Source organism: Aulostomus chinensis, chromosome 8 (genome assembly GCF_037954235.1).
Source record: "Aulostomus chinensis isolate RoL2024-O1b breed Wild chromosome 8, RoL_Achi_v1.0, whole genome shotgun sequence".
NCBI lineage: Eukaryota > Metazoa > Chordata > Actinopteri > Syngnathiformes > Aulostomidae > Aulostomus > Aulostomus chinensis.
This window is the reverse complement of record NC_141327.1, coordinates 27,530,999-27,553,503: the sequence shown is the minus strand read 5'-3', so window position 1 is coordinate 27,553,503 and position 22,505 is coordinate 27,530,999. Positions and strand designations below refer to the sequence as shown.

The 22,505-nt window shown below is 47.0% G+C and overlaps 1 protein-coding gene across 1 annotated transcript in view; it reads left to right on the top strand.

Moving 5' to 3' along the window:
• strn (striatin, calmodulin binding protein) overlaps nt 1-22,505 on the top strand; it is a 35,002-nt gene that overhangs the window by 7,511 nt on the left and 4,986 nt on the right. The window contains exons 2-17 of the mRNA XM_086212125.1: nt 8,316-8,419; nt 9,236-9,309; nt 10,157-10,241; nt 13,744-13,914; nt 14,154-14,289; nt 14,651-14,813; nt 17,602-17,715; nt 18,336-18,479; nt 18,575-18,711; nt 18,936-19,111; nt 19,577-19,624; nt 19,721-19,842; nt 19,918-20,085; nt 20,609-20,749; nt 21,461-21,562; nt 21,949-22,035. Of these exons, the coding sequence (XP_086068251.1) occupies nt 8,316-8,419; nt 9,236-9,309; nt 10,157-10,241; nt 13,744-13,914; nt 14,154-14,289; nt 14,651-14,813; nt 17,602-17,715; nt 18,336-18,479; nt 18,575-18,711; nt 18,936-19,111; nt 19,577-19,624; nt 19,721-19,842; nt 19,918-20,085; nt 20,609-20,749; nt 21,461-21,562; nt 21,949-22,035 (1,972 nt within the window). The remainder of the gene's footprint in view (nt 1-8,315; nt 8,420-9,235; nt 9,310-10,156; nt 10,242-13,743; nt 13,915-14,153; nt 14,290-14,650; nt 14,814-17,601; nt 17,716-18,335; nt 18,480-18,574; nt 18,712-18,935; nt 19,112-19,576; nt 19,625-19,720; nt 19,843-19,917; nt 20,086-20,608; nt 20,750-21,460; nt 21,563-21,948; nt 22,036-22,505) is intronic.

Sequence of the window (22,505 nt, the reverse complement as noted above, 5' to 3'; positions counted from 1 at the left end):
TTCATGTTGACGTCACAACACCAGACATGTGGACATTTGTTCATCCGTGGCTCCAAAGCCACAAATGCCCATCAAGCTATGCACCAAATTTAAGACTGAAATCATAAATCAGTCCACTGAAACCACTTCAGAATAAACTTTGCTGCACATCTGCTGCTAGTCTGCATGTTGTACTGTCTTGTTAGTTAGCTTGTGCCATTTAGTTAGTTAGCTTGTGCCGTCTAGTTAGTTAGCTTGTGCCATTTAGTTAGTTAGCTTGTGCCGTCTAGTTAGTTAGCTTGTACCGTTGAGTTAGTTAGCTTGTGCTGTCTAGTTAGTTAGCTTGTGCCATTTAGTTAGTTAGCTTGTGCCGTCTAGTTAGTTAGCTTGTGCCGTCTAGTTAGTTAGCTTGTACCGTTGAGTTAGTTAGCTTGTACCGTTGAGTTAGTTAGCTTGTACCGTCTAGTTAGTTAGCTTGTGCCGTCTAGTTAGTAAGCTTGTACCGTCTAGTTAGTTAGCTTGTGCCGTCTAGTTAGTTAGCTTGTACCGTCTAGTTAGTTAGCTTGTACCGTTGAGTTGGTTAGCTTGTGCCGTCTAGTTAGTTAGCTTGTGCCGTCTAGTTAGTTAGCTTGTACCGTCTAGTTAGTTAGCTTGTACCGTTGAGTTGGTTAGCTTGTGCCGTCTAGTTAGTTAGCTTGTGCCGTCTAGTTAGTTAGCTTGTACCTTCTAGTTAGTTAGCTTGTGCCGTCTAGTTAGTTAGCTTGTACCGTCTAGTTAGTTAGCTTGTACCGTCGAGTTAGTTAGCTTGTGCCATCCAGTTAGTTAGCTTGTACCTTCTAGTTAGTTAGCTTGTACCGTCGAGTTAGTTAGCTTGTACCGTCGAGTTAGTTAGCTTGTGCCATCCAGTTAGTTAGCTTGTGCCGTCCAGTTAGTTAGCTTTTTGAGAGAAGGATCCATTACTTCTACTGTTTTCAGAAAATATTACTGTGTTTATGAATTACAAATCTTTATCGGAAGCACGGCCCTTACAGATCAATGGATGATCTCGATCAACAGACTGGAATCTGCCAAAGAATTTCATTAAGTTTTAATTGGTCTTGGAAAACTCCCAATCCTACCTCTGCTTTTTTTGTTTTGTTTTTTGAAGCAAGTCTGACAAGTTATTTGAGACGAGCCAAAGTCGTGATTCGAGTTGCTGTTGACAGTTTCCTGCTGTTGATTTTCATGATCAACAGAGGATGATTCATGAGTCACACGATCGCTGGGAGGAAACATGGGCTAAAACACAATCACATGATTGCGAAAACCTTGAATGTTCGTACGAGGGCTTCTCTGAGGTCTCAGACGGGTTGATGTTTGCCGAGGGTTCTCCTCTCTTCAGCTGTCCTCTTCCAGGCTTTATTTTGTTCTAATTAAAGTCCCTCTGCCTTCAGACGAGCATGCATGTTGTCGACACTCCCCGAGGGAGGCGCGAGTGGGCAGGGGGCTTCGTCACGCTGCTATTCCTGTTCATCCCAAAGCCCCCCCCCTCGCCCCCCATCCTCTCCTCCCATCTCTCCTCCTCTGGGCATCATATCAGAAGGCTTCACCCCATCATCCTCTCTCATTTACATCTCCTTCTTTTTATTCGGCTCCTCGCTGCCATTGTCAAACCAGAGCTGTGGAGTCTGGTGTCACAGAACTGCCAGCGGCGTGGGAAGCTCCGATGTGCCAAGACTCCTTTGCAAAATGTAAATGAAGAGAGGGGAAGAATGCAGGGAATGTGAGTGTGTTACTGGAAAGAGGCGAAGGTGGAATGCATTGAAGGAGCTTTGTTTTCTTCTCCCTGCAGGCCCGGTTCTCCCCTAAAGCAGTCTGATGTTGTGCATCCCTGCAGTTTTCTGTGTGTGACTGAACCTTTACAGAAACTCTCAACACATTTCACAGTTCAACCCAACAGCCAGTGCATCTGGAGGTCAACGTATCCGCGTGGAGTCGCTGCATTCTGTCACTCTCCTGTCACGTTCTGCGTCTGTGGTTTCACATTTTAATCTTCACTTGCTACTCAGCCCAGTCCGGTTGTGTTTAGGGCGGTTCTGACCCGCCGCCCCACCGTCTCCCCTCTGGCTCAGCAGCTTATCGTCCCTTTCCCGTTCATGCCCCCGTCTCGCCCTCTCCGGCTCCCTGGAAGAATAATCCCTCACTGCTCCAGATTTCAGCATCGGGAAATCCCCCTCCCACTCTCCCCTTTGTGTCCCAAAATACTGTAGTTGTTTGCCGTAACGTTACTGCGACTGCAGCGAGGGCTCATGCATAGTCATCAGGCCTTTTTGGTGGTTTGGGGTGGGGCCTCGCTGGATTTGGAAGAAGTTAGACGGCGTTAAAGAGGTGAAGATGATGATAATTTTGAAGTAGAGATGTGGCAGCTGTTGGACCTCTGAAATGAAGTTGCAGAGAAACTAACGTTCAAAAGATGATGACACGTTTTACTCCGGTTACTACAGACTACATATACACGAGATTACTATTTCAAAATATTAAATGATTTTGGAAAATCTCAGAGGATGTGATTGAAGTCATCAGCAGCCAATTCATCGTGCGCATTGACGTTTTAAGGGTGTATTGATCTGAGGGCCCTGCCGGGGTGAAGCTCGTAGATCCGCCGCTGATGCCGACGCCTCGGTGCTGATGTGGTTGTCTGTCACACTGCGGCTGCACCGCCTGGAAAATGAGCCCAGTCTGCTGCTGAGGCTGCTGGGATGTCTGACCCGGGCCTGACCCCTCTGACAGGCTTCCTTTACATTTGTGTATTTCTGGTGTTTCTTCTCTGACTTGAAACAGAAATTAGGACTTGCTCTGCTGTAGATTTAGGAGTTTTACGCCATTGATTTGCAGCGTGTGTTTGCGGCTGTCACCTGACATGATCGCGGCGCCCCAGCAGCTGGTTTGTTATGGATGCAGTTGGCTCCGGTTTGTTGCGACTGTATCTTGAAACGGTTAAATTTGCTTCAGTTAAATCACAACAGTCTTAATTTTCCAATGGTTTTTCTGCCTGAGTAGCGACTCAGACACAGCGGTTGAGTAAATACCTTCACGGCTACGTTCTGACGGCAGTTTGTCCAGAGGAGAATCAGCTGGTGTTACCATGGATCCTGGTCAGTTTGAGGAAGGTTCACTCCAGTAACACGGCCAACTGCGTCTCATGAAGCTGCAGCTGCTGATGTGAGGATCATTTTAGTTCTGTTGTGGTTTGTCCTCTGCGATGAGCCACTCAGCTGTTTGCTCTCCCACGCTGCCCGTCCAGCGGCATGGAGGCGGGGCTTGTCTCCACCAGAGAGTCTCAGAGGAGAAGATAACAACGGCCGCAGCTCCGCTGGGGCGTAGGATGGGCGGGAATGCACACTAGTGGGTATTGATTTTATACAGAAATTAAATCTGCTTCAGAAATCTGCCTTCCCACGAGCTTTTAAAAATGTTATGGCCTTTTTTTTTCATCTCTACTCTGGAAATGATCGTCTTGGAAAATCAAATAAACTTCATTGAACTAAAAGGTCGCATTTAGAATCTAACAGACACAGAAGGAGGGTAACCGAAGCTTTGCTAGTGGCGGAGTCGCTGATGTCTCCTGCATGGAGGGCAGCTGATATCTGACACAGACCAATCTTTCTTCAGCCTGTAATCTCCGTTATCTCGAGAAAGACAAAGTAAGACTCCTTCCGCTGACACATCCTCGCAAACATGATTGTCGGGATGAAATGCTCTCTTGGAGATTAAGTTCAGTGTCCGTACGCAAATCCTCCAACTGTTTTACGATGCCGAGCAACAGGAAATGCACCAGCGGAGTCAGTGGAGCCGTCTGTCTGATCAGTTCCACGTTGACTTGCAGAGATTGCCGATCAGTTCTCATAAGCTCCTTAACCTAAAGCCTCTGCTTCGGAATCATTGAACTGATTTGTAGGACATGAATGGAGGTTTAAAGCTTTAGTGGGGAACATTCGCTCCATCTTCTGCCAGCGGGAGTTAGAACAAACTCCCGTTGACAGGCGCTTACGTCACAGGCGTCGCCGCAGCCCACCTCCATCACTGCGGCCGCTGTGAACTAGGGGATAAATATTTCTGACTCCTTTCATCGGGAGAATTTGATCATTTTGGTTTGATAACGTTTGATCTGGCGCTGCGGGTCAGGAGGCGGCATTGTTAGAAACTCGTTTGATGCACGCATGAAAATATGATCCACTAGAGCTTTGACCAGAGAATGTGAGGATGCCAAGTCCTCAGAGAGGAGCGTCTCACCTCGCTCATGATCTTTGGGTACTGACCTGCAGACGGACACAAACCCAGCAGTGATTTGTTCCGTGAACGAGCGGGAGTGGGGGGTGGTGTGACCCGCAGCCTTCAACCCTCGTGATCTGAAGTGACAGCTGCTCCGCCGCCGCTCAGCATTATTAAGTCTGTAACATTTTTTTTTTTTAACAGCTTTTGTTCAAACTTTCATGAAACACAGAACTGTGGGATGCGCAGCGCCGTCGGATCTGAAACAACGTTTCCAAAACAGCAGATACGACATTTGAATGCACTTTGTTTTGTTTCTGAAGACACGGGGAAGACGCAGAGGGGCGGATCGAGTCGTCGCTGATGTGTGGACAAAAAAAACAAAAAACCCTGACAAGTGGCGTTGAGTCACACGTGTGACATCATCTTCTTTACTGGTTCGTGCTGGGTTGTGTTACATCATCAAGTAACTGTCATAGAGATATGTTTTCATGAGAACATCCGGCCCAAAGTCAGTCAGGCAATGTTTCCTCACGCAACTTCACGGGGGAGTTATTCAGCTCGACAAAAATACCCTTAAAACCACTGAGATAAAAACAAGTCTTCCTACAAGTTCAAGTAGGAATCAGAAGGGTCTGTTTGTTTGCTGCGTCTGATCAGATGTGGATCACGGACTCCCTTCTCAAACAGAATAAAATGGATGATGGGAATTTTTAACAAATGGGTCACCCAGGTTGTCCCACTTTTGGAGAAAAGACCCATCTGACTGTCTGTCCTCTCCGTCAGTTTCAGAGCAGAATTATAACAACCCCTGGCTGCTGAATTGTTCTTATTTAATTGAAAAATAAATGGAAAGTCCATCCATCCATTCATTTTCTACTGCTTATCCTGTTGGGGGTCACTGGGGGTGGAGCCTACCTCCACACCTACGGTCAATTTAGAGTCTGGATTAACCTGGCCCCCTCTTGATGTCTTTGGACTGTGGGAGGAAGCTGGAGTACCGGAGAGAACCCACGCAGGAACAGGGAGAACATGGAGACTCACACAGAAAGACCCCGTGTTGGAGCCGGGGCTCGAACCTGGAACCTTCTTGGTGTGAGGCGACAGCACTGACCACTGCACCACCGTGCTGCCCCCTATATGACATGTCAAGAACTTAAAATAATCCTCATCATGGTTGCCAAGAAACCAAATGAATGTGTTCAGAATCCTTTTTGTTGTTGTTGTTCATCCAGTTGTCAGAAATCCAAAGGCTTCATTTTTCACGGGTCTGCTCCCTGAGTCAGAGAGCAGACCCGGTGATGCCGGAGCTCATGATTCGGTACCGTGGTTCAGTGCTCGCCTTACCAGGACGGTTGCCGTCTCTCAAGGCTTGTTTTCCTGCTTTTTTCTAACAGTTTGGGTCCAGTTGGAGCCGCCCTAGTGGGTCCTGTGGAGAAACTGCAGGTTTTGTGTCACCGTGTTGCTGCTGTGTGTGGTAGTACCACAGAACCAAGGCGTTCGTTGGAGTCATTTGTTTTTCCGCTGACTCTGGGGTTAATGTTGTCACAGAGCAGCGGCGGTGTCTCGGGGGTTCACCGTCTACCGCTGGCAGTGACCATCAGGGGATTTGATTACAGCATTTTCCAACCTGTTTAACATTCTCTCTGCATCCGCTGATTTTCAGCACAACTGGAGTGGAAACCTGAGAGAACAGCAACGTGACTAAAGCCGGACGGAAGAGCGGAGTTGAAAAATGTGAACGAAACGGCTCAACGAACACGTGTTTCTGCCTGAAGTCCACAATATGACCATAACAAGGAAAAGGGCCAAATTTGTTTAAACGCAAAAGATGGACATTTTTTTTGATAATTTCTCTTCCTCTTCTGTTCTTTCTGACTGTGGTGTAGCTCTTGAATTTTATTGTGACCGGTTCAAGTTCAAGTTTTCCCTGTCCCTCTGGTGAGCTCAGTAGTCGCCTCGAGTGGCAAACGGTTGATCAGCAGTAAGAACCGTAAAAGTGTGTTCATCACAAGTGACCTGCGCGCTGAACACACAGAGGGAACTGCTCCCATGTGGCTGTAACTTTGAGATTCAACACCGGACGGGAAGATGAGCGAACCGACACGCCCCCGGAGCCGCGCTTGCTAGCATGATTACCAGTTTAGCTCTGATCGCTGACTCACACACCAGAGAGCTGATTGGTCTTTGTGGTCATGCAGTCAAACCCCTGCTAGAAAGATCTGGACTTGGTCCCTGGGCGCAGCACACCACTCTGTAGAGGACGAGCTGGAGAACGAGGACAAATTAATTGTGTCTGTGTAGGGAGACAAAGGCTGACGTCATCCGTGGTTGCTCCTCTCTGATGCTGCCGCTGAAGGGCAACGTCTTTCTCTTCAGTCTGATCAAACTTCTGCAACTTCAACTCCCGGAAACTGCTTTCAAAATCATCCTCATCTCATTTGCGGGATGTTTACCGTCGTGATGGGGGTGAAATGCAGATGCAGTAGCCTGCAGTGTGGAGCGACCCAGTTACAATGCCACATGAACGAAGGGCCGGGTGTCCTAGTTCCTCCTCAGGGTGTGTGTGTGTGTGTGTGTGTGTGTGTGTGTAGTCGGGTTATTGTGTATAATGGCCTGGAAGTGACAGTCGTAAAGCAACACTGCCATCGGCTTCACATCAAATAATGATAATAAAAGGATAATGAATGGATTTATCTAAACTGGCCGTCTGAGTCTTTTAAGACCAAACATTCTGAAGTGGAGTTACATCATCCTGGTTATTAGAGGAAGCAGTTTTGACTTGTTTTTCTTTAAGACCCTCAAGTTTCACGCGTCGACGCTGTTAGATGATTGGCTGTCCTGGTGTTGCTCCGGCTGTCAGACCTGACACAGCATCCACTTGATTTTAGGTGTTTTTTTTATTTTAATTGATTTAAAAAAACAAGTTTATTTAATTATGAGTCCGAATTATAAAAGCTTAAGGTCAAAGTTAATTTTTCTTGTCTTTATTTCACGTTTCTATCAGCTATGGAGGTGGAGAAATAAAGGTTTTAGGGGACGGTTCTGTCAGGTTTTTCACCTCCCAGGTTTCAGGTCATTTTCAAAGGTTTTTCTTAATGTTTTTGAAGTCTGAATGGATTTTGACCAGAAAAAAAAACACGTTCCTAACATGCCGCCATCATCAGTGAGAACCGATCGGTCTCAGCTTCAATGTCAATCTTCTTGTGACCTGACCAACAATAATCTCCGGACGCTGCACCTTCTCATCTGTGGTCACATTTTCTCGTCCCATTATTTGCCCTCCAGCTCGACCCCGGTCACATGTCGTCTATTCCCAGGCCAACGAGCCGCCTCCTCCAGGCCGAGCTTAGACGGATCAGATGCAGAGTCAATCGCAAGTCTCCCAAAAGTCCCATATCACTCAGACACTCCTGTCCTCATTTCCCAGGAGGCTTTGGGGCCCCGGGCCTGAATTCCTCCTCAGTGCCAGGATGTGACCTGTTGACCCAGAGTGGATATCTCCGGGATTTGATCGTATTTAATTCCCAGCCAGATCCCCTCATGTCATGAACGCCCATTGTTTGGGAACATCAGTTTCTCTGTCTACTTCAAGTGTCAAAGCCTCGCGATTGAGGCGACCGCTGGCGTAGGAGCTGGTCAGGGTTGCCAGCTGAACACGGCTTCTTCCCCGCCTCCTGCAGCAGCGCTGCTGCTTCCCCTCGCAAACCTCAGTAGAACTGTGGTGGAGCTGCAGCAAATTAGTGCTAACGAACACAGAATTAGATTTAATAACAGTTTAACAATCTCTGCTGGGGGGAATGAGGTTCCAGAGCCTCGATGGGAAGAGCAGCAAAAAAAGTGAAAGCATGAAAGAAAGAAGAAGAGGAACGATCCTGCGACTGCTGCAACTCCGATTATCTCTTGCTAAATTTCTCGTTGATGAAGTTTTTATTTAAACCTCTGAGATGCGCTTATTCTCATCTGCACCATCAGCTTGTTCTATCAGGTTGGAATCTCAATGACCCGGAGAGTTGATGATGTCAGCAGGTGAATCTGCTTTCCCGCCATCAGCCTTCATCCAGAGTTTCCTGTCTTCCCTCCAGGCTCAGATCGCCTTCCTGCAGGGGGAGAGGCGGGGCCAGGAGAACCTGAAGAAAGACCTGGTGAGGCGGATCAAGATGCTGGAGTACGCCCTCAAACAGGAGAGGTTTGTGCACACACATGCGCACACACTCGCACACACTGTCAGACTTCAGGTTTGAGCTAAAAGCTACGCAGAACACTTCTGGTTTGGCACTCGGTCACCGTAGCATCGAGTGTGACCAACTCAGTCATTCAAACTCGCGCCGGACCAAAAGTATCATTTATTTTTAGCTGTGATTTTATTTTGGCACCACGGGGAAACAGGAAGTAACTATCCGAAATGGCAGACTGTCTCTCACACATGCAGACACGTTTTCCAACGAATGAGGATCAGTGAGAAAGCTCAGGTCCAACCGAAAGGAACACAAAATATGAGGCGTTCCTCTTGGGCCCCGGCTCCGCCCTCACACCAAGTTTGGTGCTGCTGATTTTCATGTTGTCCTGCTGAATGACAAACAAATGCTGGTCAAAATGTTCCCTCCTTAATGGAGGTAACGAAGCATCGTGGATTCAGATGTAATGGAATTAATGATTGACAAACACGATCAACCCGTCAGTGCGGAACGGATCGGCCCACCTCAAAGAGCAGCTTATCCCCTCGCGGATTTGTTAGTTTAAGTCACTTAATCTGGCGACAGATTTCACTCTGTTTTTGTTGTCTGAGTGTTTGATTGGCACATCTGGGTGATGTTTGCTGGAGCGTTCGTTGAAGAGTGGGGGATTGTGGGAAAAACTGGCATTAACATATCAATATGAAGGGGTAGAGGACACACTGAGGTCTTTATTTCATGTCTGTGTGTTTGTGTGTGTGTGTGTGTGTGTGTGTGTGTGTGTGTGTGTGTGCGTGTGTGTGTGCGTGTGTGCGTGTGTGTGCGTGCAGGGCTAAATACCATAAACTGAAATACGGGACCGAGCTGAACCAAGGAGAGATCAGAGCTCCCAGCTACGACTCAGGTAAGACGTCGCCTGCTGCCTGTGGGGCCTTTTTGCTGCTCGGGCGTTCATTTCTACAAAACGCTTCAGACAAGTTGGAAACACATACGTCGTCAACGTCAACACTTCCAGAGATTCAGCTGGAAAACCTTTTTGAGAATTAATTTTACTGCAATTTGACTGCGTCCCTGAACTTAATCACTACCTCATCGCGACGCTGAGGGTCATCGCGGCGTCTCTCCATGACAGGGGGTTTCACAGCGATTTAGCAAAGTCCAGTAAAACAGTTTTAGACAGTAAAGCTGGTCGTCGGGCAGCCTCTGGCGGGCGAGCCCAGTCCCCACGTGACGGAGAGGATCTCCGCCGAGCACCAGCGCACCCACTGCTACCGCCGTGATTAGACATCATCCATCCCGAGATGTGTTGTAACAAAGTCAAACAACAGTTTTCATGAATTTCCTTGTTCCAGTACCGCACATTAGTTGGTGTGACCCCCCCATGATACCATAATATTAAATACTACAGGATTAGAAAAATACTCTGGGGGCTGTGTGATCGACAGCAGCTGGAAGGGTGTGTCTTTGCTGTCCATCGATTCTTCTTCATCAAAAGATGAAAGGATGAACTCAGAGTCAAACAGAAGCTGCTCTTTGACGAGGCGGCTGGTTGTTCAGGCAGGATGTGTTCTGGACGTGTGTGGCGGAGCGTCAGCAAACAGGAGGGAGAGTCAGCCTCATCTGTGGACACGCGGGGGACCCCAGGGGACGCAGTGGCTGGGGAGCAGGACGTCTGCTGCCTCGCCGTGGGAGAGGAATGAATGAAAGATAGAAACATTTATTCATTCTCTGACTCTCCATGTCTGTCTCAGATGAGGGCAATGACAGTGAAGCTCCCAGTCCGCCAAACAGCAGCCATCAGCTCAGCTGGAAACAAGGACGCCAGCTGCTTCGACAGTGAGTTTACACACACACACACACACACGCACACGCACAATTACCCATCCCATGACACTGTGAATAGCTAAATTAGGGGGTGTTTCTGTCTGAGAACAAAAGCAGAAAGCAGCAGAGTCGATCCTCTTAATGGAGATTAACAGACTTAATGGGAATCAAATACACTAATCACACTGTGACCAGTCAGACACAGGTGTGTGTGTGTGTGTGTGTGTGTGTGTGTCTCATTGGCACACAAATGAAGAGGGAAAAAAAACAAAACCTAGTTCACTAACACACTTGTGAGGACACGCAGTGACTCGGTAGACAAGGACAGAAACAGAAGGAAAGCCTGTTCAGCTCACAGTTTAAACTAAAGTTGCTCCTTTGGTGTTGCGCGCGGCCGTGTGTTCTGAGGAGAGTTCAGCAGGACACTTAGGGCTTCTCCTGCTCTTGACATTGCCGGTGTTTTCAACACGCGTGATCAGCTGCTCTGCATGGTCTCTGTTGACATGGGACGACTGCCAGCCTCGGGTCTGGAAGTGAGGAACCACAGTGAGCCGTAACTACCTGAAGTTGGCTCAGCTGTAAGTTTTTACTGGTGTTGAAGGCCCAACTAAGTCGGAAGTCAAGTGTTCCTAAAGATGCCATGGAGGGTTACTACACTACCCACAATCCTAAACTTTATCAGCGACGTCTCTAATCAGAGTTTCTTCGCGATCATTTAAAAGGAACCCGGCTGCAGGAACAGGAACATAAAATAGTTGGATTTTACTTTTAGGGACATCCGTGATACGTTGGCGAACGATAAGACAAATGGTCAGTTGGAATTTATTTTAGAAAACGCTGTTTCAAGAGTATTTCAGGTTGCAGTGGCTCATGGGATGAGTAGTTCCCCTTCTGCCATGAGAATGACAGACACAGTCTCGTACCTTTGCCCCTTTCCTCAGTTTTCCTGTTGTCTTTCGGAGCAGAATCAGGTCGTTCATGTTCCTGACTCGTCTGCTCGCTGGTTGGCTTCATGCTCTGTAAAACTTGACAAACGGAATGTGAAATTTTCTTCCGTAGACGTTTTTGAAGGTGGCGGGGGGGTAACTATTGAGCTCTGTTGGTAAGTGAGTTTATGGGTCCATTTCAGTGTGGGGAAAAAAAGGCACAAGGTTGTGCTGCTGCTGCCTCACGTTTCCTTTGAATACGAAGCTCATTTGAATCAATCTTTAGACCAGGGGTGGGCAATCCTGTGCCATGGAGGGCCGTGTGTATGCAGGTTTTCCTCCCAACCAAACACTTTAACAGGTGATTCCACTGATTAACACACGGCCCTCCATGGCACAGGATTGCCCACCCCTGGTCTAGACAATCGATTTGGGGTTTTTTATACAATTGTTGCTTGCAGCCAGCGGAGCAGGGGCTTAGCAGGTGATGCGTCAGAGTCCTCAGTTTCACATTTTGTTTTAATCGAGGACAAACGGGATGGCCAGCGAGAATTTTTCATCATAGTTTTCACCGAAGAAAAAAAAAAAGAAGCCTGAAGACGCTCCCAGTGTCCACACAAACGCCAAAAGTACCAGATACACTAAGAAAACACCCGCGTGTGTCTGTGTGTCTCCGTCATTTCCATGTCTGTGAGAACATACGAGTGTGGTGTGACGTGAGCAGCTCGTATGTTATTTATTATGTAAATAGATGTTTATTTGTTTGCGACAGTGAGTGTGACTGTGTGTGTGTGTGTGTGTGTGTGTGTGTGTGTGTGTGTGTGTGTGTCAGTGAATGGAGGATTGTGCTGAGGCGTCAGGCCTCCTGCGATCGGAGAGGCTGGTACGGGGGGGTGGCCCTCCTCTCTATGAACAAACACATTTGATGCTGTTGACATTAAACTTCGGTCCACTGAGGATAAAACCAGCGCCGGTGCGGTTCTGCTTCTCCAGCGTGGAGGTACGGTACAGAAATGAGATTGAACTTTTCCAGATATTGAACTTATGATATACTGCAAGTTTGAAAAAAAACAAACGACATCAGTCAGAAGAGCCTGAAATGTGTCACGTGACTTCAGAGGCACAAGTGACAAAAAAACTAAGCTTTAATAAGCATCATGATTGGTTTTTTTGGCAGCGTGTAGAAGAGGTAGAAGGGAGGTTTAATGCTTTGGTAAAAGCAATCTCACTGTAAAAAGAACTTTTCAAAAGTTAGGAATCCAAAAGTGATGTACAAGACACATGAAGAGAATTTTCCTTTTCAGGGAATAATTTGCAAGGGGCTCACTTCTTCCTGAACAAGCTAGCAGCGGTCGGTCTTGTCTTGTAATGCCACTTTGCTCATGAGGGGAGGCGGCGTAGCGTCGTGGATGTCGGTGCTGCTCTGATCTGGCCGGAGCTCATCACCCAGCCACTGTTCCCCCAAGGAAGAGTGGACCTGAGTTCTGCACCGCTTTTCGTGAAATAACTTAGCATTGTGGGGGTGCAGCCGTCACAGCTGCCAGTGTACAGAAGAAACTCTGCGGTCCTCTGGGTTCAGTCAGAGCTGGAGGCCAGGTGAGTGACGGAGCCTGAATCCACTGCTGAAGAACTTAGCATTTCCTTGTTTGGTGCTGCAGAAGTGGACACCCTAATTTCTGGTAACATGTCGCCCCCTCGTGGTTTGGAGGGTGAAACATGAAACATTAGCTTAGCGAGACTGAAGACGAATTGCAGATTTTTGAAGTTTCAAAAGGCTTCGTTCAGTTTCGTATGTTCACGTTGTAAATATAATGAATATCGTGTATTTATATACGTATAAACAAATAGAAATTTGTAACTATGAATGAAGACACAAAATGCAATTGTGGACGTTTGTTACGTTAAATTCTGTTGTGAAACGATCTCGATACAGTTTTCACAGAGAAAATAACAAATTTGTCAACACAATATATTATTCCTAAATAGGCATTCCTGATAGTAACTTTAATTATTGACCAATCTGTTTATTTTTTTCAATCAGTTGTGTATTTTCTCTATTAAAATGGCTGTAAGTAGAAAAAAGATGTCCTTCATAACTTCCTAAATCTCTGTGTGACGTCCAATGACAAAGTCAAAGCTGTTCGTATCATTCAAAAAAGCACAAATATTCCATTTTCTTATGTGTGACACAGGAAGTGGAGCATTTTTGCTTTGAAACATAACTGACTGGGAAAATAGTTGCAGATTCATTTTCGCCAAGTTGATTAATTGACCAACTGTTACAACTCAGGATAAAACGAGTTTGATGGCAGATATCTCATGTCTATGTTATTTTCCCGAGTATGGAATTGCATTTTCAAAATGTCAACATTTAAATTCAATTCCCGTAAAATGGCAGAATCAGTAATGGTTTTAGGGTAAACAGCTCATTTTTTATGTATAAACCCTCTTTATTTTGTTTCATAACATCTCATGAGGTAATGAAGTCATACCTCTTTCTACAGGGACGCTAGAAAACAAAAACAATCTCCATGAGTAGGTGAGAGTCTTGGGCTCTGTCTGACTCGTGTCTTGTCTCCTGCTCCCAGATACCTGCAAGAGGTGGGATACACCGACGCCATCCTGGATGTAAAGTCTCAGAGGGTGAGGGCGCTGCTGGGCCTGACCGGAGACTCCGGAGAGAAGCCTTCAGACAGGAAACCGGAACCAATGGTCAACGGCACCGAACCGTCTTCGCTGAAGGACAGCGGCATGATCAGGTACCACAACAGACAGAATTCAGCTGTGTTCATATTCTTCTGCAGACTTCTGAGATCAGAACGATGAGAAACATGGACGCGTGTTTCTGGGATGGCTGTCAGAGAGCAGGCCATGTTGTCATTCCATGATGGAGCCGCAACACTCCTTCACTTGATGTGACAAGGATTTCTTCTCTGACATCACACCTATTTTGCCTCCCTTTCATTCACCTTGTCCTCCTCGTTTCTCCTCCCTCCAGCAAACCAGACATGTCTGACTCTGCCACTGTGTTGGAGGCCTTCAAGTTCATTGAGAGTGCTGCAGCAGAGTTCAGTGACGAAGACGAGGAGGAGGACAGCGAAGGGCGGGACAAAACCATTCTGGACTTGGCAGCAGTAAGACGCAAACACACTCTCGCTCTGCTTTAAGCTGCTCAGATTCTTTCAGGTGTTTTTTTTGGGGGGGTTAGTTTTTCTTACCTCTCAGTTTGTGTGTTGGCTGCGTGTGAATTTGCCCGCTTGGATCAGGCATTTTGGAAGGAATCCTTCTTGAAATGCTCCCAAACCTCAGAAGACCAAACTGTCTGTGTTTGGGCTTAAACGACACCATCCAGTTGTAAAAGACTGTGTTTGTTGCTTTTTTATTTGCAGTTGTGGCTGAAACCAAATATGAGCTCATATTTGAACTGAATATCCTCGGAGGAATCTGCTCTTCATTTGTTGTCCGGGTCACATCTCTCGGTTTGTAACCTCACAGATGATGAAGAAGAAACAGTCGTCTACTCCGTCTTCCACGACCTCTGACCTCAGCGACGACCCCGACACAGAGGAGGCTCTGAAGGGTTTTGATTTCTTGGCCAGCCCAGATGTACTGGATGGGTCACCAGAGTCCAGGAGCGGGGAGGATAGCGGAGAGTGGGGTGAGACGACTGGGGTGAAAGGTTGCAGTAATCCATCCAGATTGCCCTTCATGTTATTTACAGATAAAGATATACGTATATTCATAATATACCCGCCAAGTGGCCGCCTATGTGTTTGGTTTTTCAGTTTAACATTTAATTTGCATATTTTTAATCTATCTGAGAGCACGCTGTTGTTGTTAACTGACCGGCTCTCTATCCTGTGAGACAGCTAGAACCACACATTGGAGGATCCGTTCTTGACTAAACTAAAATTAAAATTAGTATTAAAAAAAATAAAATAAAAAAAAGTCAGAGGACCGAATTGATTGCCTTGTGGAACTCCACTGTACTCAGCTGCATTTGTCATGGCCTGGTATCATGGATTGTAAAGTCTGTGGGCTCTGGAATCGTTTTTTTTTTTTTTGCATCTAACGAAACAAAAACCTTTCCAAAGATGCACTGCAGCTTGAATACAGAGAGAGAAATTCTGTTTGCTGTCCCTCTTGAAGGCTTTGATTTGACAATTTTGCATCTTGAATTCACACCCAGAAGAAGTAACAAAGACACGGTCATCATCTCTATTCGTCTGTTTCAATGGAGGATTTCAACGTCATGCAAAAAATTGCAGCGTTGACAGCAAATGTTTTTTTTTTTTGTGGTTTACTTTTGTGCATGTAGGTTCAAATAACTTTGATACTTGAAGAGAAAAGGAAAATGAAATGTTGGTGCTGAAATACAACCAATTGTGTTTTATCCGCAGTTTTCAACACTAAATCTGTCTGAATTTCAGCACAAGGCCACTCCTACACACAAACACATTCCCACTCCATATGTACAACTTTTTTTTCCCTTTTTTTTTTTTTTCCAAAATAAAATTGCCAGCTGGTGAACTGACTGCCTACACAGTTTCACCCTTTTTTTTCTTTTCTTTTTTTTTTACTGTTACTTAGCAACACATTCCGTGTCATCCAGCCAATGACAAAAAGTATCCCTACGCAGTTCGTGACTCAGTACTCGAGTTAAGAAGAGTGCTGACATCTCACCACACACTCAGTTTCCAAGGCTTCCAGCCGGAGTCCGTTCGCTGTAGGGATCATGGTATTATTTTGAGCTCTTGCTGTACTTTCCCTTCAAAGACTGTGATAATAACTCAGCTGAGCCAGTTAAGAATAGTCTCTCTGTTTGGCTGTGTGCCTCTCTTACAAAACAGATTTGTCATTTCTGACTCTGAAGCCCTTTTTTTTTTCTTTCCCTTGAACCCACGCCGCCTCCAAGACCCAATGCATCACTCGCTTCAGGCTTTCGCATGGGATGATGTGATCCGTTCTCACTTCCTGTATCCTGTTATCAAGCCTAACCCTGGCCCACCCATCAGCAGGGAAGGTTGAAGGCAATTTCTTGTCCGAACCTCCCAGAGGTTTGATCTGACAGCCAGTAAATTTACATACTTTAACACAAGGTGGTGGCGCAAGAATGATTTCTAAATCAAGGAAGTAAGTTAGCGTTGCTTAACGTCTTCTTCCTTGTGTCCATGTCTGTAGAATCCCTGAAAAAAGGTCTGACGTTGGCTCGAGCTAAGATGTCTTAATGTGTTGTTCGACATCACGTTATTTGGGTTCATTTTTATTGATTTCCACCGATCTTGGCATGCAGGCGGGCTGAGCCTGCTGCGGTGGTCTGCTCTTTGCTGAGCTAATTTCAGGCGCTGAACTGAAATCATGAGGCTTTCATTTGAAGGTGAAGTGAACAAGCTAGCTCTTCCTCCTGAAGTCGCTTTATCAGGTTCCCTGCCCTGCCCAGGTTCCTGGGTCCAGACAGTGGAACTCTGACTTCATCAGTTATTTATATCCCAGCACTCATTTGTGGTCACAGGTGTTTGTCAGTAATAGCCTGAAGTGCAACTCCATTGTTCTGTTGAAGTAACTCGCCATTGTCGGGTGAAGTGCTATGAAAAGAGATAATTAGTTGCATACTGCAACTGCAGGTTCTAGGAGCGGAGGCGCAGCCCTCAAACATCCCACCGTGGCGCTGTGCCAGGACGGGAACCGTCTGGCCTGTGAGCAGCCTGTTGTCATTCTGCTGCAGGAGAACAAAACACTGTATTTTGATAAGAAACTGTGATCGCCATGGTGGATCCAAGCCTAGGCTGCAGTGACGCTGTTGCAGAGTGTACATATATATATATATATTAGTTGTGTATCTTTTCAAATAAAGAACTGAGCAGGTGCCTCGTCAGTTGGAATGTTTTGGGTTATTACAAGCTAGCTAGCTAGCGCTGGGTTTGTAGTTGTTTCCCATCGCGATGGAGCCAGCAGCATACAGGAAGTGGGAGGTGCAGAAATAGAAGCAGCAATGCCCCTAGTGTTGTTTTGGTGAACCAGTGGAACAAAGTGGTGTTACGTCACAAGACGGGCAGGGGTGATCTTGAGTGCAAATGACTCATCGAAAGTAACGGATTTCAAATCTGTAAGGTTTATGTGTCAGCCGTTATGACAGAGCCTTTCCTCCCGAGTCACGGCCGTCTCTGTGAAAGGTCTGCTTCAGAGTTGATGTATTTTTTGACGTCTTTATGAGAAAAAGCACACAAACCTCTCACTTTCAAAGCTCCTGGGAATCATCAAACATTGTTTCAGGTTCATTTAGATTCTAATTCTTCTCAGTTTATTTGTTTGTTGAATCACTATCCTCCCCATCATCTGTAGCTCAGTCAGATTGGTAAAGAGGCATCCAAGCACTGATCACATGTTTCTACCTTCCTCCTCCTCCTCCTCCTCCTCCTCCTCCTCCTCCTCTGGCTGGCCTGTAGAGAAGGAAGAGCAGCCTCCTCTGGGGGAGCTGGCCTGGGACGTGGACCAGGGCCTGATCGCCCAGCTCAAGGAGCAGTACAGGAAGGAACGAAAGGGCAAGAAAGGAGTGAAGAGTAAGTCCACCAGCAGGCCTGTGCTTGATCCTCCTCTTTCATTTTGTTGCTGGACCTTTAGTTGTTTTCCTCACATGCTTGTTGAATTTACCCGGCAACAACACCTTCTGTTACAATGACAACAGTAGTGTGGTGCACTTCAGAAGTGGCTTCTGACTGCTTAAAATAATAACTGATCTGAGCTTTGTCCTGCTGCTCTGTGTTTCTCACAGGTTTCATGTTTGAGTAAACTTAAAGAGCTTCGTTTATCCTCAGCAGTGGACCTTCCTTTCCGTTGTCTGGGCCCTAGGTTGTTTTGTATGAGTGAATCCTGGTCTGTTTTCTTCATGATTCTGTTCCATTCACCCTACGTTTCCTGGCCTCTCAGCTCTTCGAGTCGTGCGCAGAGGGTCCTCTCATTGGCTGTTTTCAGTCACTTGTTGTCAGTTTCGATTTCCAAGACTGGCAGCTGCGGTTTCCTTCATCTCCACACTGCTCGATTCAGATCTGATTGTATTTATTGTGACAGTTGCCTTCATTGTGCTGAATTCTGTTGTTTAAACCTTACATTCTTTCTTCCTGCCTCCTTCTCTTAGTTCCGTCTTATTTTTCTCATCATCTACCTCCTCCTTGTCCTCCAGGACCAAACCGATCGAAGCTCCAGGACATGTTAGCGAACCTGCGGGATGCAGAGGAGCTTCCCTCCATGCAGCCACCTGTGACACCCCCCTTGCGGCCCAGCGTTCCACGACTAAATGAGCATGAAGTTGGACGCCCAGAGGACGGTAACCCATTCTCTGATGGTTCTCATGCTGGTTAATGTAGCTAATGGTTCCAGCGTCATAGCGCAGGTGTTTTTTAACTTGATGTGTCTCCACAGAGGCCATGACATTCCTGCCATCGTCTGGGAAGTCATTCATACTGGGCAGAGTAGATGAGGCAGTTTCTAACGAGCTGGGACTGGGAGAACTGGCTGGACTGACTGTCGCCAACGAGGCTGACAGCCTGACATACGATGTGAGTAAAACAAACACAACTTGGCGCTCCAGGAGTAGCGAGGTCTGTAAAAGGGTATCTGTTGCTCCTGGCTGATAAACAGCAGCGCTCGCGGTCTGTGGGAACTCTACTCTGTTTCCTCCAAAAGTGACGTCTCGCTGTGTTTGAGAACCACCAGAATACAGAGTTGCGTAATGTCAGCAGGTATTTTGTTATAAACTGACAGAGAAACCTCTCTCCCCCAGATCACCAACAACAAAGATGCTCTGAGGAAGACCTGGAACCCCAAGTTCACCCTGCGGAGCCACTTTGACTCGGTGCGCAGCCTGGCGTTCCACCCAGTGGAGCCTGTCTTGGTCACTGGCTCAGAGGATCACACCCTCAAGCTGTGGAACCTCCAGAAGACTGCGCCGGCCAAGAAGTGAGAATTTGAACTGTCTGTGCAGACCTGGAATTAACGTTTCCCAAATGGTCTCAAGGGCATGTTTTTATCTCTGATGCTGATTCATTCTTTTCTTTGCAATAAGACTCAGACCATAGCAGGTTAGATGTCCTTCACTGTTTGCCTTTCAACGTCTGAGTCAATTACCACTGTGGGACCTAAGGATTATGTATGCAATGTGAGGCCAGTTTCCAACATAGCATTCTGCAGTTGGAGCCCTTGTAGCATCATGTGGTTTGAAAGAGGACGATGTCAGCTGGACTAATGTGTGAACGTGGATTTCAAAAGACCAGTGTTATTGGGAGTTCAACATCGTGTAAGTGTCCTGATTCTCTCGGTGCTGTGCTCAGCGGGTCCTCGCAGGACAGTTCTGTACGGGACTCACTGGGCAGATGTTGGATGATGCTGAGTCTGCAGGCTCTCATCTCTGTTGTCCTCCCGCAGATGCGCTGCTTTAGATGTGGAGCCCATCTACACATTCAGAGCTCACAGGTCGGTTCCAGTCTGCGTGTTTGAAAAAGTCCTTCTGACAGTGTTTTCGCTGAAAGTTGAGAAATTGTTTGAATAATGATCAACTTTTTGGTGCAGCGGTGCAGTGCTGTGTGTCACCATGAGCTTAACTGGCGAGCAGTGCTTCAGTGGGGGGGCGGACGGTACCATCCAGAGCTGGAACACACCGAACCCCAACATTGACCCCTACGACTCGTATGGTACGGTTGAGTGACCAGAACTAATGTAATGTTTTCCCTTCGTCCATTTACGTTACTATTCCCTTCTATTTTCAGAACCCTCGGTCCTGCGGGGGGCGCTATGTGGCCACTCGGACTCCGTGTGGGGTGTGGCCTACAGCCCCGCCCACCATCGACTCCTCTCCTGCTCAGCTGATGGGACGGTCCGGCTGTGGAGCGCCGCTGACATCTCGCCATGTCTTGCTGTCTTCAATGAGAGAGGAGGTGAGGGAGCTGCTCCGTGTCCTCAGGACTGTTAGCAAAGCTGTTAGCCTATAGCCAAGCTTGTAAAGCTAAAGGCTAACCGCAGCGTGCTAACAGGCTCACAATATGTGTGATTTATAATATTCACATTTAGCCTGCCAACATCTGCTAATTAGCCATGCCATGAAGCTTTTTTCCCCAATTATCTGGTTTTATGAGGACAAAAATATGTTGTTGTTTTTTTTTTTATCTCACTCACTTTATTTTACTCAAGTAAACTTGAGTTGTATTTTTCAAAAATGATTTCTGTCTCTGTGGGGTCGGAGAGTATGAACGTATTTGAATTCCCTTGATAAAACGGAACGGCATAACGCTGCTTCAGCGCGGTCCTGCTCTTTGAACTGATCTGGGTTTGGTGTTAATTTATGGCATAAAAACATCCACGCTTTTAACATCCATGGCGCTAGCTGCCTCGGATGGTAGGTATGATCCGGAAAGCTCATGGAGAGGTGTGGTATCCTGACCCACGTGGCGTCTCTCTTAGAGCTTGGTGTGCCAACATCGGTGGACGTGGTGAGCAGCGAGCCAGCTCACATGGTGACGTCTTTCACCACCGGCCACATCGGCCTCTTCAACATGGAGACGCAGCAGCTCATCCTGAAGCTGGAATCTGCCGGACCGCCAGGTAAAACAGTCACAGCAGTCAGTTACAAACGGGATTGGATCCCCACCTGGCAACGCCTCCAGGTCGACCAAAACAGGAAATCTTCTCAAGAAAGCACAGCACGTTGCATTCACACCAGGAAATAGCTGCGTTTCCATTCCAGTTTTTCACAAAATAAAAGCGATATTTCTAAAATTTCGACAACGTACAAGTGCGATTTGCAGGTGTTTCCCCTGAATGGTGCCCGAATACGCACGAGCCGTAATTCTCGTAAAATCTCGTCCCGCGAGACTCCACTTTGAGGAGATTGGAGGAACAAAGCATTTTGTATTATGGAGCAGCCGCTTCGTCTGTCACGACTGCTGCTGCTGCCGCCGAAGGCGGCGAGTGATGGTTCATAGGCCAAAGTCCCTTTGTACGGAGGCGGACACGAACGAGGGATTAATAAAGGATGTAACGTAACTCTCTACGTCACGTCCGCTGACGTTTAAATGCGAAAAAAGTGTTTCCGTTGCGCGTTAGCGATATTCTTCTATATCGACAAAACTTTTTAGCGATACTTGAGAGGTTTTCTTTGAAATTCAGGTGTCGCGATATTTAGGTTTTGCACAATCCCAGGGGTAATGGAAGCTAGTGTTGCACATCCAAGTAACCATGCGTGGAACCAAATGAATTATGATGAAGTCAGATATTTCACATGCTAATGCTTCTGTTCTCACAATGTCCACACAGAGGCTCCGTGCAAAATCAACAAAGTGCTGAGTCACCCCACACTGCCAATCACCATCACAGCCCAGGAGGACCGCCACATCCAGTTCTTTGACAATAACACAGGTAGACACAGCGAGAGACGCCGCGTCCCGCCGGCCGCCACCTGCCATCACCAGTGATCGCATTTGTTAATGGGAGGAGGCAGACATGAAGGAACCCAGCCAGTTGCTCCTTTCACAAACATTTGTTTGCTGTCTGCAAGTGGAAACAAAAACTTCCAATAAAAGTTAATATCAGGCAGCAAAAACAGTCATAGATTATTGGCTGCTGGTGTAAATGAATTCTTTATTCTTCCTGATTGCTTTGGTGGCAGCAGTTAAGAAGTGACGAAAAAGGCTCCAACAGTCCAGACGTTTCTGTGGAGTTGATAGGAAAGTGAACGAATTGTGATACTTTTTAAAAGTTGTGCGAACTCCAACCCGACTTTTAAACTCTCTTTTCACTTGAAGGTAAACTGATCCACTCCATGGTGGCCCACCTGGACGCCGTCACGAGTCTCGCTGTGGATCCGAATGGACTTTACCTCATGTCAGGAAGTAGGTGCAACATCTGCCAAGAGTCCCTCCAGACATGATGACACGTCTGGCGTACTTGTGTTTGATATGTTGGTGCTCAGGTAGCGTAGCCTCCCAACGCGGGGGCCGCTGGTTCAGTTAAGCCCTGGTTGGCATCCATACATACACGCGAGTGGGCGTGTCTGCAGGTGGAAACCGGACGTTTTGTCTTTGCTGCTACACTATTGTCCCCTGTGGTTGGTCAGGTTACCTGACTGGGGGAGGGGGGAGAACACCGAGATCCACCCTTGCGCTACCTCTTCCTGGTGAAACTTCCTTGCCATCAGGTGAAAAAATGCGGCCCACGACTCCACAGGTGGAAGGAGGAAGGAAGCTTGGGGCAGCCTGCAGTGGGGCGGAGCAAAAACCAGACAGCTTGGGAACAGGTTGAAACTGGCGTTGAACAATTTGGGAGAATTCGGTGAAAGGCAAAGAGATTGATAGGTTAAAAA